General features: G+C 40.3%; 1 protein-coding gene across 2 annotated transcripts in view; it reads right to left on the reverse strand.

The window, feature by feature from the left end:
* Positions 1–345: 345 nt before the first annotated feature.
* Positions 346–23,574, reverse strand: part of adarb1b (adenosine deaminase RNA specific B1b) — a 152,050-nt gene continuing 128,821 nt past the window's right edge. For both annotated transcript variants that reach the window (XM_087803728.1, XM_087803727.1), the window contains 9 exons: positions 22,381–22,455; positions 19,027–19,952; positions 17,453–17,567; positions 15,838–16,006; positions 15,602–15,753; positions 14,969–15,137; positions 11,034–11,215; positions 5,490–5,668; positions 346–3,529 (listed from right to left, as the gene is read on the reverse strand). In XM_087803728.1, coding sequence (XP_087659854.1) covers positions 3,353–3,529; positions 5,490–5,668; positions 11,034–11,215; positions 14,969–15,137; positions 15,602–15,753; positions 15,838–16,006; positions 17,453–17,567; positions 19,027–19,952; positions 22,381–22,408 — 2,097 coding nt within the window. In that variant the 5' untranslated portion in view covers positions 22,409–22,455 and the 3' untranslated portion in view covers positions 346–3,352. The remainder of the gene's footprint in view (positions 3,530–5,489; positions 5,669–11,033; positions 11,216–14,968; positions 15,138–15,601; positions 15,754–15,837; positions 16,007–17,452; positions 17,568–19,026; positions 19,953–22,380; positions 22,456–23,574) is intronic.

Below are 23,574 nucleotides of genomic sequence, written 5' to 3' on the forward strand. Positions count from 1 at the left end.
GTTTCACGAGGCGTCATCAACACATCGAGCAACGTTAGCTTAAAGCTAAAAAAGGACGACAGTTTTGCGAGCGTCTCTTTAGTCGGATGAGAGGTTGCGATAAGGAAAATTTTTGGTGGAGTTCTGGTTAAAATCCTGGATCTTGTAGACTTTCTACTGGGTTGTGCGAGCTCGTTCTGGAGCTCGCTACCGCCCCCTCATGGTTCACTTAACTTACACTGTTACGACATTTTTAAAAAAAAACGAGCTGCTTGGCAGAGGTCTGCACGCTCCACCTTCCGTTTTTTCCGACGCATTCCTTCGTTCGCACGGATTCGACAAAAAACAAAAAAAAATCCAACAATGTGCAAAAGTAAACTAAGAACTCTTTTATTCTTTTGTTTCTTTTTTTTTTTTTATATCTATCTTTATCTTTTTTTTTCTACAGGAATCCTTTTCATCATGCGAGGTGCAGCATCAGTGTTGAACATGCAAAGACTGTAGCCTTGGTCAGCTGAGGAGGAAATTCACACGTCGAAAAAATAAACCCAAAAACCCAACCACGGATGTGGGTGAGAAGGGAGGAGGAAGAGGAGGAAGAGGAGGAAGAGGAGGAGGAGAAGAGGTCACTGATCATCGTAGAGGATTCACAAACGGATTCAGATGCAGTTCTTTGCTGTGATAGGTCGCCGTCCCGTCCAAAACCCGGCGGCTTCATATCATGACATCATCAGTTGACATCTTTAGTGCATTCAAAAGTAAAATACAAATCTACAAGCAGGCAGTCTTTCAGGGGGGAGTAGAAAAGAGTAGGAGGAGGAGGAGAGGTGAGGACGACTCCTGATTGACATTAAAGGTTTGCATGAGACTTTGGTGTGGGGGAGGAAAAAAAAAAAGGGGGGCATAGCCACTAAAATCCATCGCACTCTTACTTCCTGCTTCTAATGAAAAAAAAGAGGTGACACAGTTACATGAGGACGGTTTCGCCGGCTGGTCGAGAAGTTGCATAAACATTTTTCGTATTCTGTACACACGGGTTTTTCGGCTACGACGGGGAGGGAAGCGAACCCCGGAACAATCATCTTTGAGGCGCCACGGACACAACCAGATGACGGGGGGGGGGGGGAGGTCAGGGGTCGAGTCCCACCGAGGCTACAGATGCACGAGCCGGACCGTCCTTGGAATTTACAGATTCTTTTTTGTACAAATAAAAATCACTGGATTAGAAAATACAGAGGTGACTATAGAGCGACGGCGGCAGGAACACATGGACATCGTCTTTGGTGGAGATTTTCCAGAGAATGTTTTTTTTCGGAGCAGCCTGAGCGCACACACATCTACAGGTCGTGGGGGGAGGAACGGGGACGTCGAACGAACGCTCCGCCGTCGCCGCGGCGACGAGCTTTAAGTTCCGACGACAGCTTCTAGACTTTTCTGAAGTGACATCACGGCGACCTGTGGGTCGTAGACTACTGACAACAGCGTACAATCTGGAGGGATTCACACCATCAACCCCGGTGACACGACGGAAATATTAAACTTGTAAAAATGCCGCACAGACTTAAAATAAATATTTACACTTATGTTGTTAAACAGCTGGATTGTGACAATAAATAATTATTTTTTTCTGCTTGAAATATAAATTAAAAGAACGAAAATATGTGTATTTAAGAAATGTGTACATTTTCTTAGAGTGGAAAATAAAATACGCCACATTTAAAAGCTAGTTTTCAATTATTATTTTTTAAAATGTAAGATGAATGTTTCAGCTACTAGCTTAGAGCTGTTAGCTTAGCATAGACAGGCAATGTTTGTTTACTGTGGTGAGTCAAGTTAGCGTTAGCTTCACTATAAAGGTTGCATTTTAACAAGAATTTTACTTTGTCAGTGATATAACTTTGTTATTATTTATGTACTTTTTTCACATAAGAGTGGATACAGTTTTGAAAATTGAAGTCAATGTGGAAGTGCCAAATCCTGCAGTTCATTAAGTGTCCACTAGAGGCTGGGTGCCAAAAGCCCAGAATTCCAACACACAGAAAAAACTGATTTCTGGTGTCAAAAAGCATATTTTATGTGTCATAGAATGGATTTCCTTAGTGCTCGGTTCTGTTTTTGTTCGTTATCTTATTTCATTCTTTAATTCTGCACTGACACAACAAAAAACCCTCTGTTTGGCAATAAAAAGTGTCTAAAACACTACTTTCACTGTCAGCAAATAGGAAATGAATTTGATTTTTACTGAATTTGCATAATACGGGGTGTGGTTTAATTGACCGACAAATGAATGTGTATAAGCCTCGACTAAATGGCAGCATCATCGTCCAATCAGAAGTGAAACGGACGAAAAGTTCTCTTGGCTTTAACTGGAAGACGGCAATTCCAAGATGGCCGCCAAGATGCACATGTCTATGGATACTAGAGCCTGAAGGGTTTGTCTCACAACACCCTGAAAAACACCGGGATCTGGAAGGTTCTCGACAATAAACAAAAAGGGTTGAATCGACTCTTGACAATATCGCGAGGCTGTTGCTGTGAATCCCTTCAACAATGTGACTCGAACACATGGACAAAGTTCCTCAAATGCCAGACTCAAGGAGGAAAAAACGGGACGAACCACTAAATAAAAAAAAACTACCCCCCCGCCCCGCCCCCCGTTATATGACACAATCACGAGAAAATCTAGAAAAAGAGACAAAGATTCAAAAGCTGCCTGTGGAGGAAATATGCTGGCATTCATTCACACGTTTGCTGCTCCCAGGTCAGTTCCCATGCAAAGCCATGGCTTGGATCGAAATGAACAGAAGTCTCTGAGGTGGTGGTGGTGGTGGAGGGATGGGTGGGTGGGGTTGGTGGGTGGGGGGGGCGCTACATGACCCTCGGCGTGACCCCTCGTCGTCGTTGTTTCGACATGATGTGAAATGAATGAATGTAAACAGAAGAAAACGTGGTTGAAAAAAAACGTTTTAATAAAATACGCGTCAGGAACAAAGTCTAGAAACACTAAACAACGACTTCTTTACTTTTTTACCTCGAAGCTACATTTACATCCCGAAGACTTCTTAAATTAAAAGCCGATCATCGATTACTATTCAACACACGGGTGACGACGACCTAAGCGTCGCCGCGACTCAAGACCAAAGGAAAAGATTCCAGTTCGAGAAAATAGGAACAAAAAAAAAAAGGAGGAATGATGATGAGAAATGATGGACAGTTTTAATCCACACCTTCAAAGAATGTGCAAAGACGTGGGCGGAGGTAAGAGTCAACACCGGCTGGCTGGTTATTAGGGGGGCGGTCTTTCGCTTTCGAGGGGTCCGAAGGGACAGAGGGGGAGGGCAGGGGGTCAGGGGGATTCAGGGGGGTCTTGCCCTCAGGAGCCGAGAGTGAACTGGTCTTGCTCGATGGGTTTTTTCACCCAAGCCCCGAGACCCGCCTTGTGGAAGGCCTTGATGAGCGCCTGCTTGGCGGAGTGGTACTCGGCCGCCGCCTGCTTGGCGTCGTGGTAGGAACTGGGCTTCTGGACCTTGATCCGGAGGACGGAGGACAGCTGAGGACGGAACAGCACAGGATTAAAATCCACAACAAGATTTTACAGGAGACGCATGGTTGTCTTTGGAAGATTATCGCATTAATCTGGGATTATTTCACGATTGTTTTGGGGATACAAATTGTTCAAAACGTTTTTGGGAGATACGATACAATAGCTATAGTTATCCAACATAACTACGGTATGAGTTTAGAAATGCAATTTTCTTTTTAAACGTATTTCTAACCATATTTACGATAAGTGTTTTAGTTGGTGTGTTAGGACTGAGCAGTACTCTTCCCTTTTCCTCTAAATAAATTCACGTCTTATTGATTAGTATTAATTCTTGGCGGCCATTTTATCGCAGCCTCAGAAGTCACCATCATCGCGATAAATGTATTTTGGAAAGGCCTGAAAATGTGTTTTCATTCAAAGTTTTTGATTCAGGTTTTGACTTCTCACTCTGTCTACCTCCCTCTCAGTGAACTCAGAAATATTACTATGCAACAGTGGTTCCCACCCAATTACATTTTTGACGCTTCCACGGAGCCATTTTGTTCACTCGCTTATTTTGCGAGCCTCAGATAAATCCGCTCGAGGGCGTCTCTTTGTTTATGTCGTCTTAAGATTCCATTTCTTTCGCCCTCTGGTTAAAAACAAAATGCCATTTAATCTTGAAATAACTACTTTGATCCCCCATAATACCCACATGTAACCATAGTTAGCATAAAAGCTAGTAAGCTAAGTAAAATCTATTCCTGTGATCTGCCGCCATATTGCTGTTTTTCCGCAAATGTTCTTTTGCACACAGCACTTCAAATTAAAATATACTTTTCGTGCCTACTTTACGTACGACAGCTGTGTTGTTGGCACAGACAACTCCCATGATGCCTTTCTACACATGGCACTATTTGATGACGACTGATTGTTCGCTACAACAACGAATTAAGTTTTATGTTGCTACTTCAATAGTCATTAAAATCCGTGACTGGGCGGCAAAGCATTATTTGAGATGTTAATTAGAATAACTGTCATTAGAAAATGATATTAAGCCCCATCCACTAAAAAACACCCTCTGGAGATGAAATCTTGTTGACCATAACCACGCCCACTCTGCTGTGATTAGTCTAGCATCAAGGTTTGTCAACGTGCATCATTAATCCAGGAAGTCTCCACCTCCAGGGGACTCGTTGTATAAACATGTAAACATTGAATTCAAATTTTAAAACTGGATCCACTCTAATATGAAAAAAGTATATATCACTGACAAATAAAAGTCTTGCTAAAATGCAACTTGTATAGTGAAGCTAACGCTAATAACTTGTTGTATAAACAAAGGGGGGCTTACTGCATCTTGGAGAGGAAGAACATTTACTACATGAGAGTCATGAGAGTCGGGTTTTCACTTTAGTTGACCTTTACATTCTATGTCTGACCCCATGTCAAAAAGAAAAGAAAAATCTCAAAAGCTGTGACTGGATGGCTGGGCGGCAAAGCATCATGCGACCTGTTCCTCATATAGGATGTTGAGTTTGCAAGTTCAAATTAATTGATAAATTAGTGTCTGAATTCTCTGACAAGATCCTCTTTCAGTCCAAATTAAAATGGACCTTTTTGGCTCATAAATCCTCCGCAAAACGGCAACAAATACTTAATCCTTGTTGAAGGACTGTAATCTGTAATACTGTAATCCATGTTAAATATTCCCCCTGCACATACGTCACTGTCAGGTCTGGGTCACACGCTGGTAACTGCCACTAAAGTTCAGAGTTGGACACGAGTAACGCCCCCAAATCGATCCCCATCGGTTTGAACCCCCAGTGATTGTACCATTGAGTGTGTGTAGCTCTTGATGCATCTGAATCTGCTCTGTGTTTTGAAGGTCATTCTAAGGGAAGTAACGATGACGAACAAGTGTTTAAAAGCCTTCACTTCCTGCCGACGTCAAGGCTATAAATTGGTCAGTTGAAGACCACGGTACCTTGGAGTGGAGGCGGACCCAGCGGCTGTAGAGGGCGTGTTTGCAGAGGCGCGACGCCCGGCCCATGTCGTCCTTGCCGGTGGTGGCGTTGATGACCTCCAGGGCCTGGTCGCCCACCGTCCAGTTCACGCTGAAGTTGGGGGCTTTCCCCGGCTGCCGGGCCTCGGCGTTGCTGATACCTGCGGGACAGACCAAACGGAAGGCGTTCATCGAAAATCGCCGACTCCACGTCCACCCGTCGCCCCCCGCTGGTCGAAGACATTAACGGGGACGGGCTCTCCCCCGGCGCTGACAGATCTACAGGACGTGATAAATCTGGACGTCACACTGCGTCTCCGAGAGCATCGCTTCGCTCCGCGGCTCGGTTTCGGCAGCACTTGTGGAGGATGATTTAAAGAGGATCTCGTCTCTCTCTCTCTCTCACTCGCTCGCCCAGAGTCCTTCACCGCTCAAAACTCCGTAAAGCGGAAAAGGTTAATGTCCTTCTGCTTTTGAGCGACCGGAGGGGCGGAGACGGCGAGTCGCGCTAATCGACCTTAAGAGAGTCACTTCAACTTTTTTCCACTTCTTTTTAGCCACTGCTACGCGAGCAGCACTTTCCCAACGACCTTGACATTTTTATACTTTTGCCTAAGTTAACTTTGACTCCTTTAAGAAACATCTTAAGACGTTTTTTATTTGTTCAGGCTTTTCCTTGATTTTCAGGAACTCCTGTTGTGTTATCGGTTTCATCTTGACCTTTAAAATATATACTTTATTGAATATTGTTTTGATTGTTTAAGCGCTTTGTGACCCTGGTCTGGAAAAGCGCTATAGAAATAAAAATGACTTACTTACTTACTTACTAAGAAGTCATTAACAAAGGGGTCTCAACCTCAACTGGCCCGGGGGCCACTCGAGGTCAATTCTTGTGGAGACCTTGAGCCTCATGTATTAAGGGGTCGTACGCACAAAAAACGTGCGGATAACGAAAAGAGTGGTAAAAAGGTAAGTAAGTACCGTATCTTCCGGGCTATAAGTCGCTCCAGCCATAAAATACATAATAAAGAAGGAAAAAACATATTTAAGTCGCACTGGAGTATAAGTCGCATTTTTGGGGGAAATTTATTTGATAAAATCCAACACCAAGAACAGACATGTCATCTTGAAAGGCAATTTAAAATAAAAATAGAGGCAACAACAGGTTGAATAATTGTATGTTACGTTACATGACACAACTGAGAACCTGGTATGTTAACATAACATATTAAGAGTTATTCAGATAACTATAGCATAAATAACATGCTAAGAAGTTTACCAAACCATCCGTGTAACTCCAAATAACTAAAATCCAATGAAATCTTCATCCTCGTGTCACTTTTAAACAACTAACTAACTCCGGAGGTAGAAGATGCGGCGCTTCCTCTTCTACGTCGAAATCATCAACACAAGCCTAGAGCGCCCTCTTGAGGCTTAGTGTGAAAATAACATGAGAAATGACATACCGGTAATAATGTGTTAATACTTTCACACATAAGTTGCTCCAGAGTATAAGTCGCACCCCCGGACAAACTATGAAGAAAACTGCGACTTATAGTCCGGAAAATACGTATATATACGTAAATAAGTAATTTATATTTATAGAGCGCTTTTCTAGACCAGGGTCACAAAGCGCTTGAACAATCCAAAAAAAAATACTAAAAAAAAAAGGGTCAAACTTCCTGTAACGTTTGTAGGCGGCGTCCATACATTCGTGTGCACGCGCAGACTTCATACGTATGAATATTTTCGGACGGCCCCCATTTTCTGGATTTGAGCGTACGATCGTTTTTAGTAGAGAATCCACAAACTTCTTTGCACACGGGGCTCCTGGTCACAGCCTCTTTTTAGCCGTTTTTTCATCACGTGTTTCACCAAAATTGGATTTAACCATCAGTGCAAAGATAAAAACTTTGGCTCTGGCCACACTGGGGTTAAAGAAGGGCCACAGGATGAACACGCCGTCATCATTTCACTAAAATATTTTAGGAATTCACTCTCGCCTCTCAAGGCGTTATCTGCGAGCGAGGTAACAGATTTTATGACACAAAATATGAATTTTTAATGTGTTTTTTTTCTATTTCGTTAAAAGTGATGCTGTTTACGAGGCTGAACTTTCAGTTTGTAAATAATAGATGAATGTTCAACTTTCCTATGCCTGTAAAATATTGATGAGTGTGATTTATCTCAACCGTAAATAAAATACATTATTGTATTTCTAGAGACTGGTTTATAACAAATATTGCAATTAATAATACGTTTGGTGAAATCACGTCTAAATTTGTGCCGTTGAGAGATAAAAACAAAAATAGAGATTCATTGATTAGAATCAGCTTTTATTTCATTTAATAGATATATTTTTTGATATTTCGCCCAAAAATAGAAAGAGATTCAATTAATTCATTTAATTTAATTTAAATTGATTATTAAAATATTGACATGTATTAAATTAAAGTATTGAACGTTTCAACAGACGAATCAATCAAATCGTTTTCACCCGACAACTCCAGCACAAAAAGATCAACACAAACATTTTACAAACAGAAACCGTAGAAGTTAGAGACAAATAATTCATTAGCATTAGAATTAATTAATCGCGATTAATCGCATAATTTGACAGGCACTCATTTCTGAACAGTAGAGACATTTAAACTGAAACAGAAAACTTCACAGTTAGTTCTTGTTAACTATCATTTACTTTTGGACTGTAAAGTTTGACTCGTTTATTTGTCAGTGAAAGTGAAAATTCTTGAAAGACTTTAAACTTATTATTAAGATAATAAAAAATACATTTAGCTCCACTCGTGACCTCTTTATAAAAATATTTTTTTTAAATCAAATGTTCTTTGTTGTATTTTATTCACTCTTATCTCAGTTTTTTTAATAGTTTCTTGTTTTATTTAAGTAGTTTATTATTATTAAATTATTCTATAAATATATACATTATTATATAATAATATATTATAATATAATGTTATTGCTGTATTTGCTGTTGATAATTTGGATAAAAACAAACAATTTCTTTTCAATAAAGTTCTACCTAATCTTACCTATTATCGGCGTCAATAAATACTCAGAAAGAGAAGAAGAAGAAAAATAAAATCCTTATGAATTTGACATTCAACTTGACATTTGTATTTATTTATATTTAATTTTAATTGTATTTACTGTCATTATTCAGTAAAGGCTTGATTCAAGTCACAAGTCTTTTTTTCCTTTTTTTTTCTTTTTTTGGAATAAAATATATACAAAAAACTATTAAGTTTTTATTACAAGCGTGAACTAAAATAATAATTATTATAGCAGCTCTGCCAACAAAGTGTCAATAATTAAAGATTCATATAAAGAAAAAAAACATAAATGTCAGGAAGGAAAATTGTTTTTTTTTTTCCTCCTGAGTCACACGTCAAAGATAAGGTCGAGACGACACTATCTCGACACGAGTCTTTCGTCTGCCGGTGTGTGTATTCCTGCCGGTGTGTGTGTTCCTGCCGGTGTGTGTGTTCCTGCTGGTGTGTGTGTTCCTGCCGGTGGATGTATTCCTGCCGGTGAGTGTGTTCGTGCCGGTGTGTGTATTCCCGCCGGTGTGTGTGTTCCTGCCGGTGTGTGTGTTCCTGCCGGTGTGTGTGTTCCTGCCGGTGAGTGTGTTCGTGCCGGTGTGTGTATTCCTGCCGGTGTGTGTGTTCCTGCCGGTGTGTGTGTTCCTGCCGGTGTGTGTGTTCCTGCCGGTGAGTGTGTTCGTGCCGGTGTGTGTATTCCTGCCGGTGTGTGTGTTCCTGCCGGTGTGTGTGTTCCTGCCGGTGTGTGTGTTGCTGCCGGTGTGTGTGTTCCTGCCGGTGAGTGTGTTCGTGCCGGTGTGTGTGTTCCTGCCGGTGTGTGTGTTCGTGCCGGTGTGTGTGTTCGTGCCGGTGTGTGTGTTCGTGCCGGTGTGTGTGTTCCTGCTGGTGTGTGTATTCCTGCCGGTGGATGTATTCCTGCCGGTGAGTGTGTTCGTGCCGGTGTGTGTATTCCTGCCGGTGTGTGTGTTCCTGCCGGTGTGTGTGTTCCTGCCGGTGTGTGTGTTGCTGCCGGTGTGTGTGTTCCTGCCGGTGAGTGTGTTCGTGCCGGTGTGTGTGTTCCTGCCGGTGTGTGTGTTCGTGCCGGTGTGTGTGTTCGTGCCGGTGTGTGTGTTCGTGCCGGTGTGTGTGTTCCTGCCGGTGTGTGTGTTCGTGCCGGTGTGTGTGTTCCTGCCGGTGTGTGTGTTCCTGCCGGTGAGTGTGTTCGTGCCGGTGTGTGTATTCCTGCCGGTGTGTGTGTTCCTGCCGGTGAGTGTGTTCGTGCCGGTGTGTGTATTCCTGCCGGTGTGTGTGTTCCTGCCGGTGTGTGTGTTCCTGCCGGTGTGTGTGTTCCTGCCGGTGAGTGTGTTCGTGCCGGTGTGTGTGTTCCTGCCGGTGTGTGTGTTCGTGCCGGTGTGTGTGTTCCTGCCGGTGTGTGTGTTCCTGCCGGTGAGTGTGTTCGTGCCGGTGTGTGTATTCCTGCCGGTGTGTGTGTTCCTGCCGGTGTGTGTGTTCCTGCCGGTGTGTGTGTTCCTGCCGGTGAGTGTGTTCGTGCCGGTGTGTGTATTCCTGCCGGTGTGTGTGTTCCTGCCGGTGTGTGTGTTCCTGCCGGTGTGTGTGTTCCTGCCGGTGAGTGTGTTCGTGCCGGTGTGTGTATTCCTGCCGGTGTGTGTGTTCCTGCCGGTGTGTGTGTTCCTGCCGGTGTGTGTGTTGCTGCCGGTGTGTGTGTTCCTGCCGGTGAGTGTGTTCGTGCCGGTGTGTGTGTTCCTGCCGGTGTGTGTGTTCGTGCCGGTGTGTGTGTTCGTGCCGGTGTGTGTGTTCGTGCCGGTGTGTGTGTTCCTGCTGGTGTGTGTATTCCTGCCGGTGGATGTATTCCTGCCGGTGAGTGTGTTCGTGCCGGTGTGTGTATTCCTGCCGGTGTGTGTGTTCCTGCCGGTGTGTGTGTTCCTGCCGGTGTGTGTGTTGCTGCCGGTGTGTGTGTTCCTGCCGGTGAGTGTGTTCGTGCCGGTGTGTGTGTTCCTGCCGGTGTGTGTGTTCGTGCCGGTGTGTGTGTTCGTGCCGGTGTGTGTGTTCGTGCCGGTGTGTGTGTTCCTGCCGGTGTGTGTATTCCTGCCGGTGTGTGTATTCCTGCCGGTGTGTGTGTTCGTGCCGGTGTGTGTGTTCGTGCCGGTGTGTGTGTTCCTGCCGGTGTGTGTGTTCCTGCCGGTGTGTGTGTTCGTGCCGGTGTGTGTGTTCGTGCCGGTGTGTGTGTTCCTGCCGGTGTGTGTGTTCGTGCCGGTGTGTGTGTTCCTGCCGGTGTGTGTGTTCCTGCCGGTGTGTGTGTTCCTGCCGGTGTGTGTGTTCGTGCCGGTGTGTGTGTTCCTGCCGGTGTGTGTGTTCGTGCCGGTGTGTGTGTTCCTGCCGGTGTGTGTGTTCCTGCCGGTGTGTGTGTTCCTGCCGGTGTGTGTGTTCGTGCCGGTGTGTGTGTTTGTGCCGGTGTGTGTGTTCTCACCGCTGAGCAAGGGTCTGTTGAGCGTGAACTGCTGCGGCAGGTCCTCGATGTCTGCGATGCGCTGGTACATGGCTCTGGAGAGGTGGTCCGCGTGGTACAGGCTGCCCAGGATGATGCTGGAGAAGTAGATGGGCTCCGAGAAGTAGCTCATCAGAGACCCCTGGATGCCCACCACGTTCCACCTGCACACGGAGAACATGACAAAAAATAAGCTGTGGTAGGAGAACTCACATTTCCCCGATCCTTAAAACTCTTTGAACCATTACTTACTTACTATAATCCAGAGAAATTTTTTTTTGTTATTATTACATTTCTATATTATCGGAGTCAATAAATACTCAATAAAGGCCCAAGAATAATTTCTTACACACCTGTTGCTAAGCAACAGAATTACAATCAACAAAAAAGGTTTTGAAGTAACATTTCCAAAAAAATCAAATGTGATTTTAGCAAATATATAAAGAAACTGACATTCTTGTTCTTCTATTTGTTATTAAATTATATTATTTGTTTATTTTAATCTTAACACAACTTGTTTAAGTTCTTGTTTTAGGACTTTTTGTCTTATTTTATCTTCTCAAAATTATTTGAGTGGAATTTTTTTTTTTTTTAAGTACTTTTTGTATCAGATTTTAAAAAAATAAAATGTATATAAAATAACAATAAACAACAATTCGGCTTTAATTCATGATCTCATGAGATAATCACGATTTCATTGCATCAGATATTTTGTTCCATTAAAAAAAAAATTGGCCCTCGGCCCTTCAGAAAAGTCAGGATATTTATACAAATGTAGCCCCTGAGGAAATGTTGTCGTCCAACCCTTGGATAGGCTACGTTTGAAATCCAACTTAAAAAAGAAAACATCCTCATACCTTTAACTATTAACACAGCAGTAAACTAGTGAAGATCCCCGGGGGCCACTTTATACACAGATGTGAGGGGCCGCCGAGCTTAATGAAGGACGGGACAAATATAAACAAAGTAAGTTCTTCTACTACTTTTCACTGTGATTGTAACCAGTCGTTGAAACACTATCGTCGACACTTGACAACACTTTTCTTTAACTGAAACAAGTTATTAAGTTGTGTTTCATTGTGTAATTACTGTTTTTGTGTTGTTTTGTGGTAAAATAAGTGTTTCTGTTACCTTTATTATTAAAACTACTATTACTATTTTTACTTTTATTACTATAATTATTATTATTATTATTATAATTATTATTACTATAATTATTACTATTACAATTAGTTATATTAATACTACAACAACAATGACTGTTACCATGTTACTACTACTGTTGTAGCTATTACTACTTATATCGGTTACATTATTACTACTATAACTATTACCATTACTATTAGAACTACTATTACTATTTTTACTGTTATTACTACTATAATTATTACTATTACAGTTAGTTATATTAATACTACTACAACAATGACTGTTACCATGTAACTACTACTGCTGTAGCCATTACTACTTATATCAGTTACATTATTACTACTATAACTATTACCATTACTATTAGAACTACTATTACTATTTGTACTGTTATTACTACTACTACTTTAATTATTACTATTACAATTAGTTATATTTATACTACAACAACAATGACTTTTACTATGTTACTTCTACTGTTGTAGCTATTACTACTTATATTGGTTACATTATTACTACTATGACGCATTTCTTCGGAGCTGAAACCGACGTAAATGTCTCGAGAAAATACTTATTTTTCGTCAGTGACGTCGCTTCAGTTTAGCGTCAGGTACGTCACTAAGATGGCGGACGTTGAGGGTGGAAAGTGTCCATCGATCCACACTCAATTTTCTGGACATTTAAGTGCACTACATTTTCACACACTGCTCGTCGGGACCCACTCAAAATATTCAGTATAAGTGCAGAAGTGTGCGATTAGGGACACACCCTTTAATTTGATTTAAAAAAAAAAAAAATGGGACTTTCACAATAAAAGCTGACAAAGCACAAGAATCAATAGAAGCAGTTTCACTTGGGTTCAAAGGTCAAACCGGAGGAGCTAAGTGGACAAGCGGATTTGAGTCCATGATACCCCGACAGCCGTGCACACTCTGGGGTATCCAATTTCATTCCCTTTTTCCAGGACGTGTGTGTATTTCCGCTCTGTGTCATTAAGCATCTCTCGCCAGTCATTTTCCCATTGACATGCTCCGTGGAGCGACGCCGGGAGAGCCGAGAGTTAAACACATACAGAGGCTCCACCCACAGGAAAGTATACATTTCTTCTTCTTCTTCTTCTTTTTTCTCTCTTGGCGTCATCTTCTCGAAACAACAAATCGTGAGATACGAGACGGAGACGATGTTGACCTCGGGCGACGAAGAAAATAACGTAACAATAAAAACACGTAGGGGTACGAGACCCGAGACCCCCCCGAGGGGGAGGCGACGGTCGGGGGGGGGGTTGCAATCTTTTTCAACACTTTGCGAGCGAGGAAGGATCTAATGTGACACTGAGGGAGGGTTTAATGACATCTTCTCTGGAGCGGTGGCTGCGAGCGCTAACACAATATATGCAGGTTCTCATCAGACGCACTCGCTGGGAAAAAACATCCACTTCCTCAGGAACACAAACACATTCTCAGCCTACAAGTATTGATGTTGTGTAAGAAAATATCCACAAACCTAAATATATTCTTACACAATACTGTACAATACGTCATAGTCGTTGTTTTTTTTTATTATACTTCTTATGTGGTTTATATTTTAATAAAGTACATTTAAAAGAAACTAGTTTAATTTTTTTTATTTACAATCAACATCAAAATATTTACAGTGTTTGCTCATTTTTGTGTTTCAATTAAACTTCCAGCCACTAGATGGCAGCAGCCATTTCGTCCTCCACAGCTAAAGGAACGATTAGATCCACCGAGATGTCGCCGATGACTGAGGACGAGAGGATACAGTCGACTCAAGCAGCTTTTAAAGCTGTTGTTTGGTCATATTTAACCAAAAGATGTCACTAAAACTCAGTGTCCCTCTAAAATCATTACGAAGATTCTGCAAGTGTATTGAAATAAACTGTATCGAATTAATTAACAAGTATAATATAAAATAAAAACGTGTGGATGTTAAGTACATCATGAAAAATACTTATTAATGTAGCTTAAATTTTAGCAGATAAAATGTTTGTTTCTGAAGTCAATACGTTGGAATGATTGTTTGCAGAAAATGTGCAAGAGTGCACTGATTGAAGGTAGTAGTAATAGCAGTAGTAATACCAGTAGCAACAGTAGTTATAATAGTAATGGTAACAGTTCTAGTAGTAATAATGTAACCGATATAAGTAGTAATAGCCACAGCAGTAGTAGTAACATGGTAACAGTCATTGTTGTTGTAGTATTAATATAACTAATTGTAATAGTAATAATTATAGTAGTAGTAATAACAGTAAAAATAGTAATAGAATTTATAATAGTAAAGGTAACAGATATAGTAGTAGTAATAATAGTTGTAATAGAAATAGAAACAGTACTAGAAATAATATTAGTTGTAATAATAATAGTAAAAGTAAGACTAATTAAAAAAAATAGTAGTTGGAATAGCAATAGTAGCAGTACTAGAATTAATATTAGTTGTAATAATAATAGTAATAGTAGTAGTAAAAATAATACAAATTAATAGAAGTTGCAGTAGAAGTAATACTAGTACAATTAATAGTAATAATAGTAGTTGTAGTAAAAGCAGTATTAGTCAAAAACTGGGATAATAATAGTAAAAGTTATAGTAGTAGTAGTTATAGTAATATTAGTATTAATAATGTTTCTAACTTGTTGAAACAATAGAAAACAAAGTGTGTGTGTGTGTGTGTGTGTGTGTGTGTGTGTGTGTGTGTGTGTGTGTGTGTGTGTGTGCGTGTGTGTGTGCGTGTGTGTGTGCGTAAGAACTACCTTGCGATCTTGTCGCTGCAGGACATGGTGAGTAGTCTCTCTCCCTGCAACACTCCGTCCCAGGTCTGGATGGTGTTGCTGGACCTGACGGGGATGGTTCCCTCCCCCGACTCGATCTTGGTCCTCAGCTGTCCCCGAGCTTTCCGGTTGGGATGTCTGTCTCCCTGGTCTGAGCGGAGATTAACGGCAATTCAGGTTTTTTTTTCCGTGGACGATAAATAAATTAAAAAAGGGAAAAAGAAAATCAATGGCGAGACGACGGTTTATTGTCCAGATCGTCTGTCGCTCAGCAGCATCTTTTCAGCCACTAATTGAATGTGTCTGTTCGTGTTCAGGCGACAGAACAACACTGTGACGAGAGAGTAAGAGGGTTAATCACTGCGACGCCGGGCTCGTGGACCAGCGACAAGCAGACGAGAGAACCACAAAAAGCTCTAATTATCCCTGTTCCGAAGCCATTTTTGACATCATAGTGCAAATTCCAATTAAGTCGAAATCAAGCCCGAGAGGAAAATCTCGGGATTTAATTCAATAAAACAAGAATTTAAACCGGAGACGAAAACAAAAAAAACGTCGGTGGAGTCTGCGAGCGGCGATAAGGGAGACGAGGAGCAAGGAGGCGAATCCCGGTACCTTCGACTCCCGCCTCGTGCGGGGAGAAGATGCGGGCGTCTCCGCAGGGCGAGGTGCTGATGTAGAGATGGAACTGGATGTTGTCCTTTAACCTGTAGCCTCCTTTCTCACAGTGCGTGAATATCGACTTCTGATGCTCGTCCTTGTTGCTGCTGAACACAAAAAAAACACCGAGACTTGAGCCCAAATGAACGCGTATGCAGACGACGCGGGGGTGTGTGTTTGTGTGTACTGACCCGAGGTAGAACTCCAGTTGCGTGTACAGGTATCTCATGAGCGAGCGGCGGGCGATGATCTCGGCGTGGCAGTCGTTCAGAGCCAGGCCGCGGTCGCTCATGTACTCACCGTTGATGCATTTGGTTCCCGTCGAGACACAGATGACCTGAGCCTCCTTCACGTCCGTGCCTGAGGAACAACACTTTCCATCAACAGAGGGAACACAAGAGCATTTCTTTTGAGGATTTACACTCATTTTATTTGTCGTACATGTTGTGGGATTAAAAACTCAAGTAGTAAAAGATGTTAGGTGTAAAAACTATTTCTTTTTGGAGCTAATAAACAACAAAAAAAGCAGCAATTACGCAAAATTGATTATTTTTAATTGCTGATTTTCTCATTCCGTGGACTTATGTATTTTTTAATTAATTAAAATTATATATTATTAACAATGTCGAGGTAAGATTCTACACTTAAGGTGGTTTAATACGGAAGTATATCAGTGTCATTAGAATATTTAACGATTGAATTCAACATTTTAAATGTTGAAACTTTTAAGTTTTATTTAAATGTCGTTGTTCTAAGCAATCAATATTTGTTTTAATAATAAAGCTTTATACTTTTTATATTGAAAGGTTTAATTTGTTTTATTGTATAGTTAAATAAACACATTGAATATATATATATATATATATATATATATATATATATATTATACTAAATGAGTTTAAAATTACTACTGACCAACATTTTAAAAGGCTGTGAATAAAAAAAATTGAATAAAGAAAATGTATTTTTCAAGTATCGTAACTAGAATATCAGACTATGTGTACTGTAAAAAAAACACATTATTGTTGGCAATATGATGCCTTCATATTTTTATTTTTAATTAAAAAGGCTATGTAAAATATATTATTGATTTAAAAATAAAACTTTGAATTCTTGGACTAAGAACATCTAATTAAGTTTATAATTTTGTTTTTAATTTATTTTGAAAATATTCAAATAATTATTTATATATATAATAAATTCAAACTTAATATTTATATAATTAATTTGAAACAGAAAAAGAAACCAAAAAAAAAAAAACTGCTTAAATAAAAAAGCTTCAACATTCTGATGGCTCTGAAATTCTTAGTTAGTTAAAGGAGCAATATGTATGTTTGAAAAGATTGTTTCTGGCTCTCCCTAGTGTCAGAGCAGAGTAACTGCAATCTGAGAGTTGGTTTGGTTTAATTTTTTTCTGGAAACTTCAAAAAGTAAAAGAGTACTTCTTATCAAAAAAAACACGACACACTAGTGTTAAAAAAACACATTGGTCACAGACTCAATTTTCTACTGTAGGTTGTTGTTAAAAAAATAGCTAAAGAGATCGACTGCACAAGTAAAAAAAAAAAAAATCAAAGTTTTACCTAGTACTGCTAATAATACTGTATAAATATACACGGTAAAATAACCAAATAAAATAAATGTATTTAATATACGCTTGTGTGGATTCCGAGTATCATTTTAAAGTATTATTTCAGATGATTTTCCGACAATATGATTAGACGCTGAAAACTTTGGATCATCCCTGAGGCAACTTTTCTGCTCGACATCATCAAACGTCTCCTCCTCGCTCCTCCAGGGCTCTACCTGTTGTCATGACAACTCCTGCCAGAACTTTCCTCCGTGCATGAGGGGAGGTGAAGTTGTCAGTCAGTTCACTGAACTTATCCACCACCAGGCGGGAAACGGCATCAGCCAGAACCTGAACACACACACACAACACACACACACACGCAACAAACACACACAAACACACAGGTGATGACTGGAATGTTGTAGTTCTCGAGAGCTCGCTATACATGCGACAGTGTTTAGGTTCGTTGCCATGGCAGCAAATACACAGTGTTGGAAAGACACGTTGAAGATCAAACTGTGACAGTGACTTGACTTTGACGAGCATTAAAATCACGCGGACGAGACACAACAAATGCAATCAGCCTCATACTGGGACTGTTTTTCCTTCACTGACAACTTCCTTTCACTCAAGAAAATATCTTGATCCTGAACATTTTACATAAAGGGACCAAAATAAATGTTTTACTAATAAATGACAGCATTTTGTTAAGAAAAATAATATACATATATATAAATATATATATATATAATAGTAGTTTAATATCATAGTAATACTAATTATAGTTATTTGGTAGTAATAGTGATACATACAAAAATAATAGTAGTTGAAGTACTAGCAATAGAAGTACTAGTAATAGTATTAATAGTATCACTAATTAAAGTAGTAACAGTTATAGTAGTCGTAGTGGTAATAGTTATAGTAGTAATAGTAATAGTAGTTGTTATAAAAGTAACAATATTAGTTATAATAGTAATGGTAACAGTTATGGTAGTAGTAGTAGTAATAGTTATAGTAGTAATAGTAATAGTAGTAGTTATAAAAGTAACAATAGTAGTTATAATAGTAATGGTAACAGTTATAGTAGTAGTTATAGTTATAGTAATAATAGTAATAGTAGCACTTATGACAGTAACAATAGTAGGTATAATAGTAATGGTAATAATTATAATAGTAATAATACAACCAATTGTAGTAGTAATAGTTAGAGCAGTAGTAGTAATAATATAAACAATAGTAATTGTAACAGTCATTGTAATAGTATAACTAATGCCAGTAGTAATAGTTATAGTAGAAGTATAGTAATGGTAATAGATATAGTAGTAATAATAAAAATAGTAGTAAGACTAATAAAACATAATTGTTTTAATAGTAAAAGTCATAGTAGTAGTAATAGTAATAGTAGTATTAGTCAAAAGAATAGTGATAATAATGGTAATAACAATGGTCAACGTTATAGTAGTAGTAGTAGTAGTTAAAGTAATAGTAGAAATAATAGGAAAAAATAGTATTTGTGATAGTAATGGTAATAGATATAGTAGTAGCAGTATTAATAACTAAATCATTAATAACTATTAACTTAAAAAAGTCAAAATAAAAATATAGAAAAGCTAAACTAGACAATGTGAATTCAATTCTATGGAAAGTAAAAATAAGAAATATTCTCCACACAAAAAGAGTCAGTTCTTGACAAGTTAATTTTAAACAAGTATAAAAGTAATTATTTAAAAATAAATTTAGCACATGATGTTTTGGGAGGAAACCAGAAGGTTCTGACAACACAGGATGAAAAAAAAAGACATCTTACTTGCGGTAGGTGGAGCTGCAGTCCCTCCCGTGGTATGGGCTGTCGAGACGGCGTCTGGTCCAGTTGCATGTTGAAGAGAGCGGAAAGTGCGGCTTGCGCTGCCCGAGCTTTGGCCAACTTCTTGTTGCGACCAGAGCCTTCGAAAGTCTGAGCGTCCACGGTCACTGACATCACAAAATTCTTGGCGTGACTCTCGCCGCTCTCCGACACAAAGTCGTACTTGAGGCCGGGTCTGAGTTCATTGAGGATCATGACGGGGTTTTTGCCACTGGAGGGGGAGCTAAATGCCGACGGTGGGGGTAAGGGTGCCTGGGCGAGGTTACTGCCGGGCGCGGTGGGAAGTGGGTACTCGCCCAGCGAGGCTAAAGTGCTGCTGCCGTTGGAGCCCAGATAAAACGGCTCCTCCGGGACGGCTGGCGTCTCGAAACCGTTGAAGAGCATGTCTGGGAAGTCGGCCTGGTCGGAGGTGAAGTCCGTGTTGACGGTCAGCGTTCGACCCATGGCCAGGTGAGCCTCGGAGGCGTTGGGGAACTGAACGAACGACCGCAGCGCTTTTTCCGCGGCGTTGAGTTTGGCCTTCTTTTTCGTGGGACCCATGCCTTCGAACAACTGTCCGTTGACCTCCACGGTCATGACAAAAACCGGGGCGTGGACTGGGCCCGTCTGGGACAAGAGTTTGTACTGTAGACCGGGTTTGATCTCATTCAACTGCATCAGGGCGTTCTTGGGCAGGACGGGCCCGGGAGTTTTCTTGCGCTTCTTGGCTCTGAACTTGGAGTGCGAGTGGCCATTGTTCCCTTCCTCGAGAGGCCTCTTTCGACTGCCGGGGCCGCTGCCATTGGGGAGTTGCTCGGCCACCCCCACCCCTTCTTTGCAGGACAGGTTGTCCAGGTTTCGGTTTTCCTTTACGTCGGTGCTGCTCGAACCTGCGGTGCCCAGAAAGAGTAACTTACAACGCCTTCGTTGCAGGATCTTGTAAATGCAAAATTTATAGATTCCTTTATCACTCTTTGGAACTGGACCAATGATTTGTGTTCCTCTAATGCAGTACTAGCTCTGGAAGTACGGTTTTTAGGACAAAACAGTGACACATAAATGGCGCTAGCGGGGACACTTGCTAACCATATCTGTGGCTCCAACACTATGGTTCATTACAAGGGGCTACCATTTTGGATTGGTTGATCAAAGACACAGTTAAGTTATCGTTAATAAACCTTCCTAGGGTTTTTATTTACGACAGGACCAGGGAAACTGTTGTGGTCTACCCTATAGCTCGTAACAAAAAAAGTACCATGCTAAATAAACCATTTGATTCTGTAGCGTAAGAAATTGAGCTAGTGGAACAAGGGTCTTAAAACTTCTTAAGGTACATCGAGGGAACACATATCACCGAAACCCCAGTTAACAAAGCGGATGGAATATTGTCAAAAATTTTCATTTATAACATCCTTCAGCAAAGGCTTGATAGGTTACTCCTTGCGGTACTCGGGGGGGAGAAAGAGAGGCCGCAGTGTGCATGAGTGGTGGGGTCGTAGGTCGGGTGGAGGGAGTGCAGGGTAGGAGTGCGGGGAGGAGCTGAGGAACCAGGCAAACAGGAGAATACACCAACAAAAAAGAGGCAGTCGGCGAAGACTTCCACCGACTGTAGATCCTTTAAAAGTTGGACTGATAACCAGGGAGCAAAGGGATAATTTGAAAGATTGGATTTTCTAATCAGGTGTCAATCAAATAAGCCCCACCCCCCCCAACAGATGTCACGATATGACCACAGAAATTAAAATGTGCCACAATAAGTCCACGTGTGAAGATGTTGTGGATCTGAAACATGCTCTCCAGGGTCATGCCGGGACCATTTCTAAAGACGTTCTAAAGAGTAATGGATTCTTATGTGTTCAGGAGAATAATTTGCTACGACGTTCATAAAATGCACCGTATGTTTCAGAGCAAAACGATAAAAAAAAAGGTGAGGAAATAAAGCTTATAATATCAACATGCATCGGACTAAATACATGCAGTTGTTTTCATGCGGTTATAAAAAGCATCGACTGCTTTTGTTTCAGCAGTGAAATCCTTGCGTCGAGCAGAGACTTTATATGAAGTGTAACGTTCATTTATTTATGCGACTCCAGAAGCAACGGCGTCACTTGTAAAAAGCCAGTAATGTCTTTCATGATTCTCTCTGGTCTTGCGTTGGTTTTTCAAAGACGCCGAGCTTTAAACGCATTTTATCTTCACACATCTTTCAAGTCTAGAGGGTGAGGAAGAGTTTGTGATGGGCTTCAAAGAACGTTCCATATAAGTTTTTTCACAAAAAGCTAAATAGGACGCTTCTATGATCATTTTTCACAGAAATGTCCTAATTAGAGACAAGGGAAAAATTATTCATTTGGTCTCACAAACTCATTAAAGTTCAACTAATGTGTTGATGCAAGTGTGTGTTGTTGTGATGTGTGACTCTATTGTATCATCAGTGTGTATGTGTGTGTGTGTTGTTGTTGTGATGTGTGACTCTATTGTATCATCAGTGTGTGTTTGTACAAAACTCTCTTTTCATTGAAATATTGACATTAAAAAAATCATCTTAAGCCTCGCCCGCTTAAAACACTGTTTTTTCTGACCCACTCTGCTGTGACTGGTCAAGCATGGAGGTTTGTCACTGCACGTCATCAATCTTGGAAGTCTCCACCTCTTAAGGACTTGTTGTATGAACAAAGGGCATGATTACAGCTGGATGGAGGAGGAGTGAAGCCATTATTACGTCACAATGGACTCTCGTAACCTCTTGTTCGCCCAGATTTCAGAGCAACTTTATAAAGTAATAACTTTAAACTTCATTTTGGCCTTTTGTTTTAGGCCAAAAAGACTGAAAACAGTTAGGATTTAAAAAAGAAGGATTTAAACTTAATTTCAGCTCTGAAGCTCATACATTAAGTGAGTTACTGCCTTTTTAAAAAGAGCAAGTCCTTCAACATTTTTGGCCTTTTTTTTATAGGCATTAAGAGCTTCCACGTCATTTTTCGGGATCGGCCAGAAAAATGACACCATCACCTTTATAAGTCTATGCAAACACCTAAAGGGAAAATAACATATTTTAAACTTAATTACATGGACTTTTACATTGAAAATATTTGTCACGCTTCAGTATCTTCCCCAGAGGAAACTCCTGGTACTGCAGGTAACGTGTGAGTAATAACGGGAAAAGAAAATTGTTATGGGGAAAAAAGAAAAACTGTGGGACAACGTGTTGAAACAAAAGGTGCTAACAGCCGACATGCCTTCGATAACGCATGAGCAAGCGAAGGGAGGACGAGCTGGAAGAACATCCACAGAACAACGGAGAAGGTTCAGACTCACTCATGTTCTCCTCCTCATCGATGTCCATGTTGACGGGTCTGTTTGGAGCCGAGACGGATCTCAACGCGGCTGCTCCTGGAAAAGACACAACGTTGATGGTTAAAACATCATTTGGACCCTTTCTTTTGTTTCACTTCTGAAGAGGTAATAGGATATTGAGATGTATCATCTGAATACAGATACTGTAGAACTGAATGTTAAGCTCTAGCTTAATTTGTCTCAAGGTAAAGGTTTTTGTTGTTTTCGTTTTTTCTTTGTTTGTTTGTTTGTTTTTTTTAAAAAAAAATTTTGGTATTGTTTTTTGTTTTTGATTTGAAATGACAACATGTTATTAATAAAATTGTATATATATACATATATATATATATATACGTATATATATAATAGTAGTAGTAATATCGTAATAATACTAATTATAGTTATTCGGTAGTAATAGTGATACATACAAAAATACAAAAAATAATAGTAGTTGAAGTACTAGCAGTAGAAGTACTAGTAATAGTATTAATAGTATCACCAATTAAAGTAGTAACAGTTATAGTAGGAGCAGTGGTAATAGTTATAGTAGTAATAGTAATAGAAGCAGTTATAAAAGTAACACTATTAGTTATAATAGTAATGGTAACAGTTATGGTAGTAAGTAAGTAAGTAAGTAAGTAAGTAATAGTAGTAGTTATAAGAGTAACAATAGTAGTAGTAGTTTGTTTTTTATTTTATTTTTGGTATTCTTTTTTCTTTTTGATTTGCCTTTGTATTGCTGTGTTTCTTGTATCTACCTGATGGGTGACTTGAATAGGAGTACCTTGAGATATGTATACTACATATACTACATATTATATGGATATGTCATCTATGATTGACGTGAATTGACAATAAACAAGTTAAAAATAAATAAATATTTGGACTATACATTAATAGACGCACAGAAAGAAGAATTATACATATTTGACACTATTCTTTCAATATTGTTGGATACGCGTCTTCAGCAAATCTCCAAAAATCCGACTTTTTCCAAAAAAAGGAATTTTCAATTAAAAGAACCGCCGGCCAAACTTTGCTCAGGCAGACCCGACAGAGCAGACTAATGAAACGGACCAGATGAGACGAGAGACGGCGAGAAGGAAAAGAGGGAAAAGATGGCATTATGATACAGAGCAGATTGTGCTGATTCTCTCTGTGCTCCTTCTCCCGCCT

This window comes from Callionymus lyra, chromosome 12 (assembly GCF_982586985.1).
Source record: "Callionymus lyra chromosome 12, fCalLyr1.hap1.1, whole genome shotgun sequence".
Classification (NCBI taxonomy): Eukaryota; Metazoa; Chordata; class Actinopteri; order Syngnathiformes; family Callionymidae; genus Callionymus; species Callionymus lyra.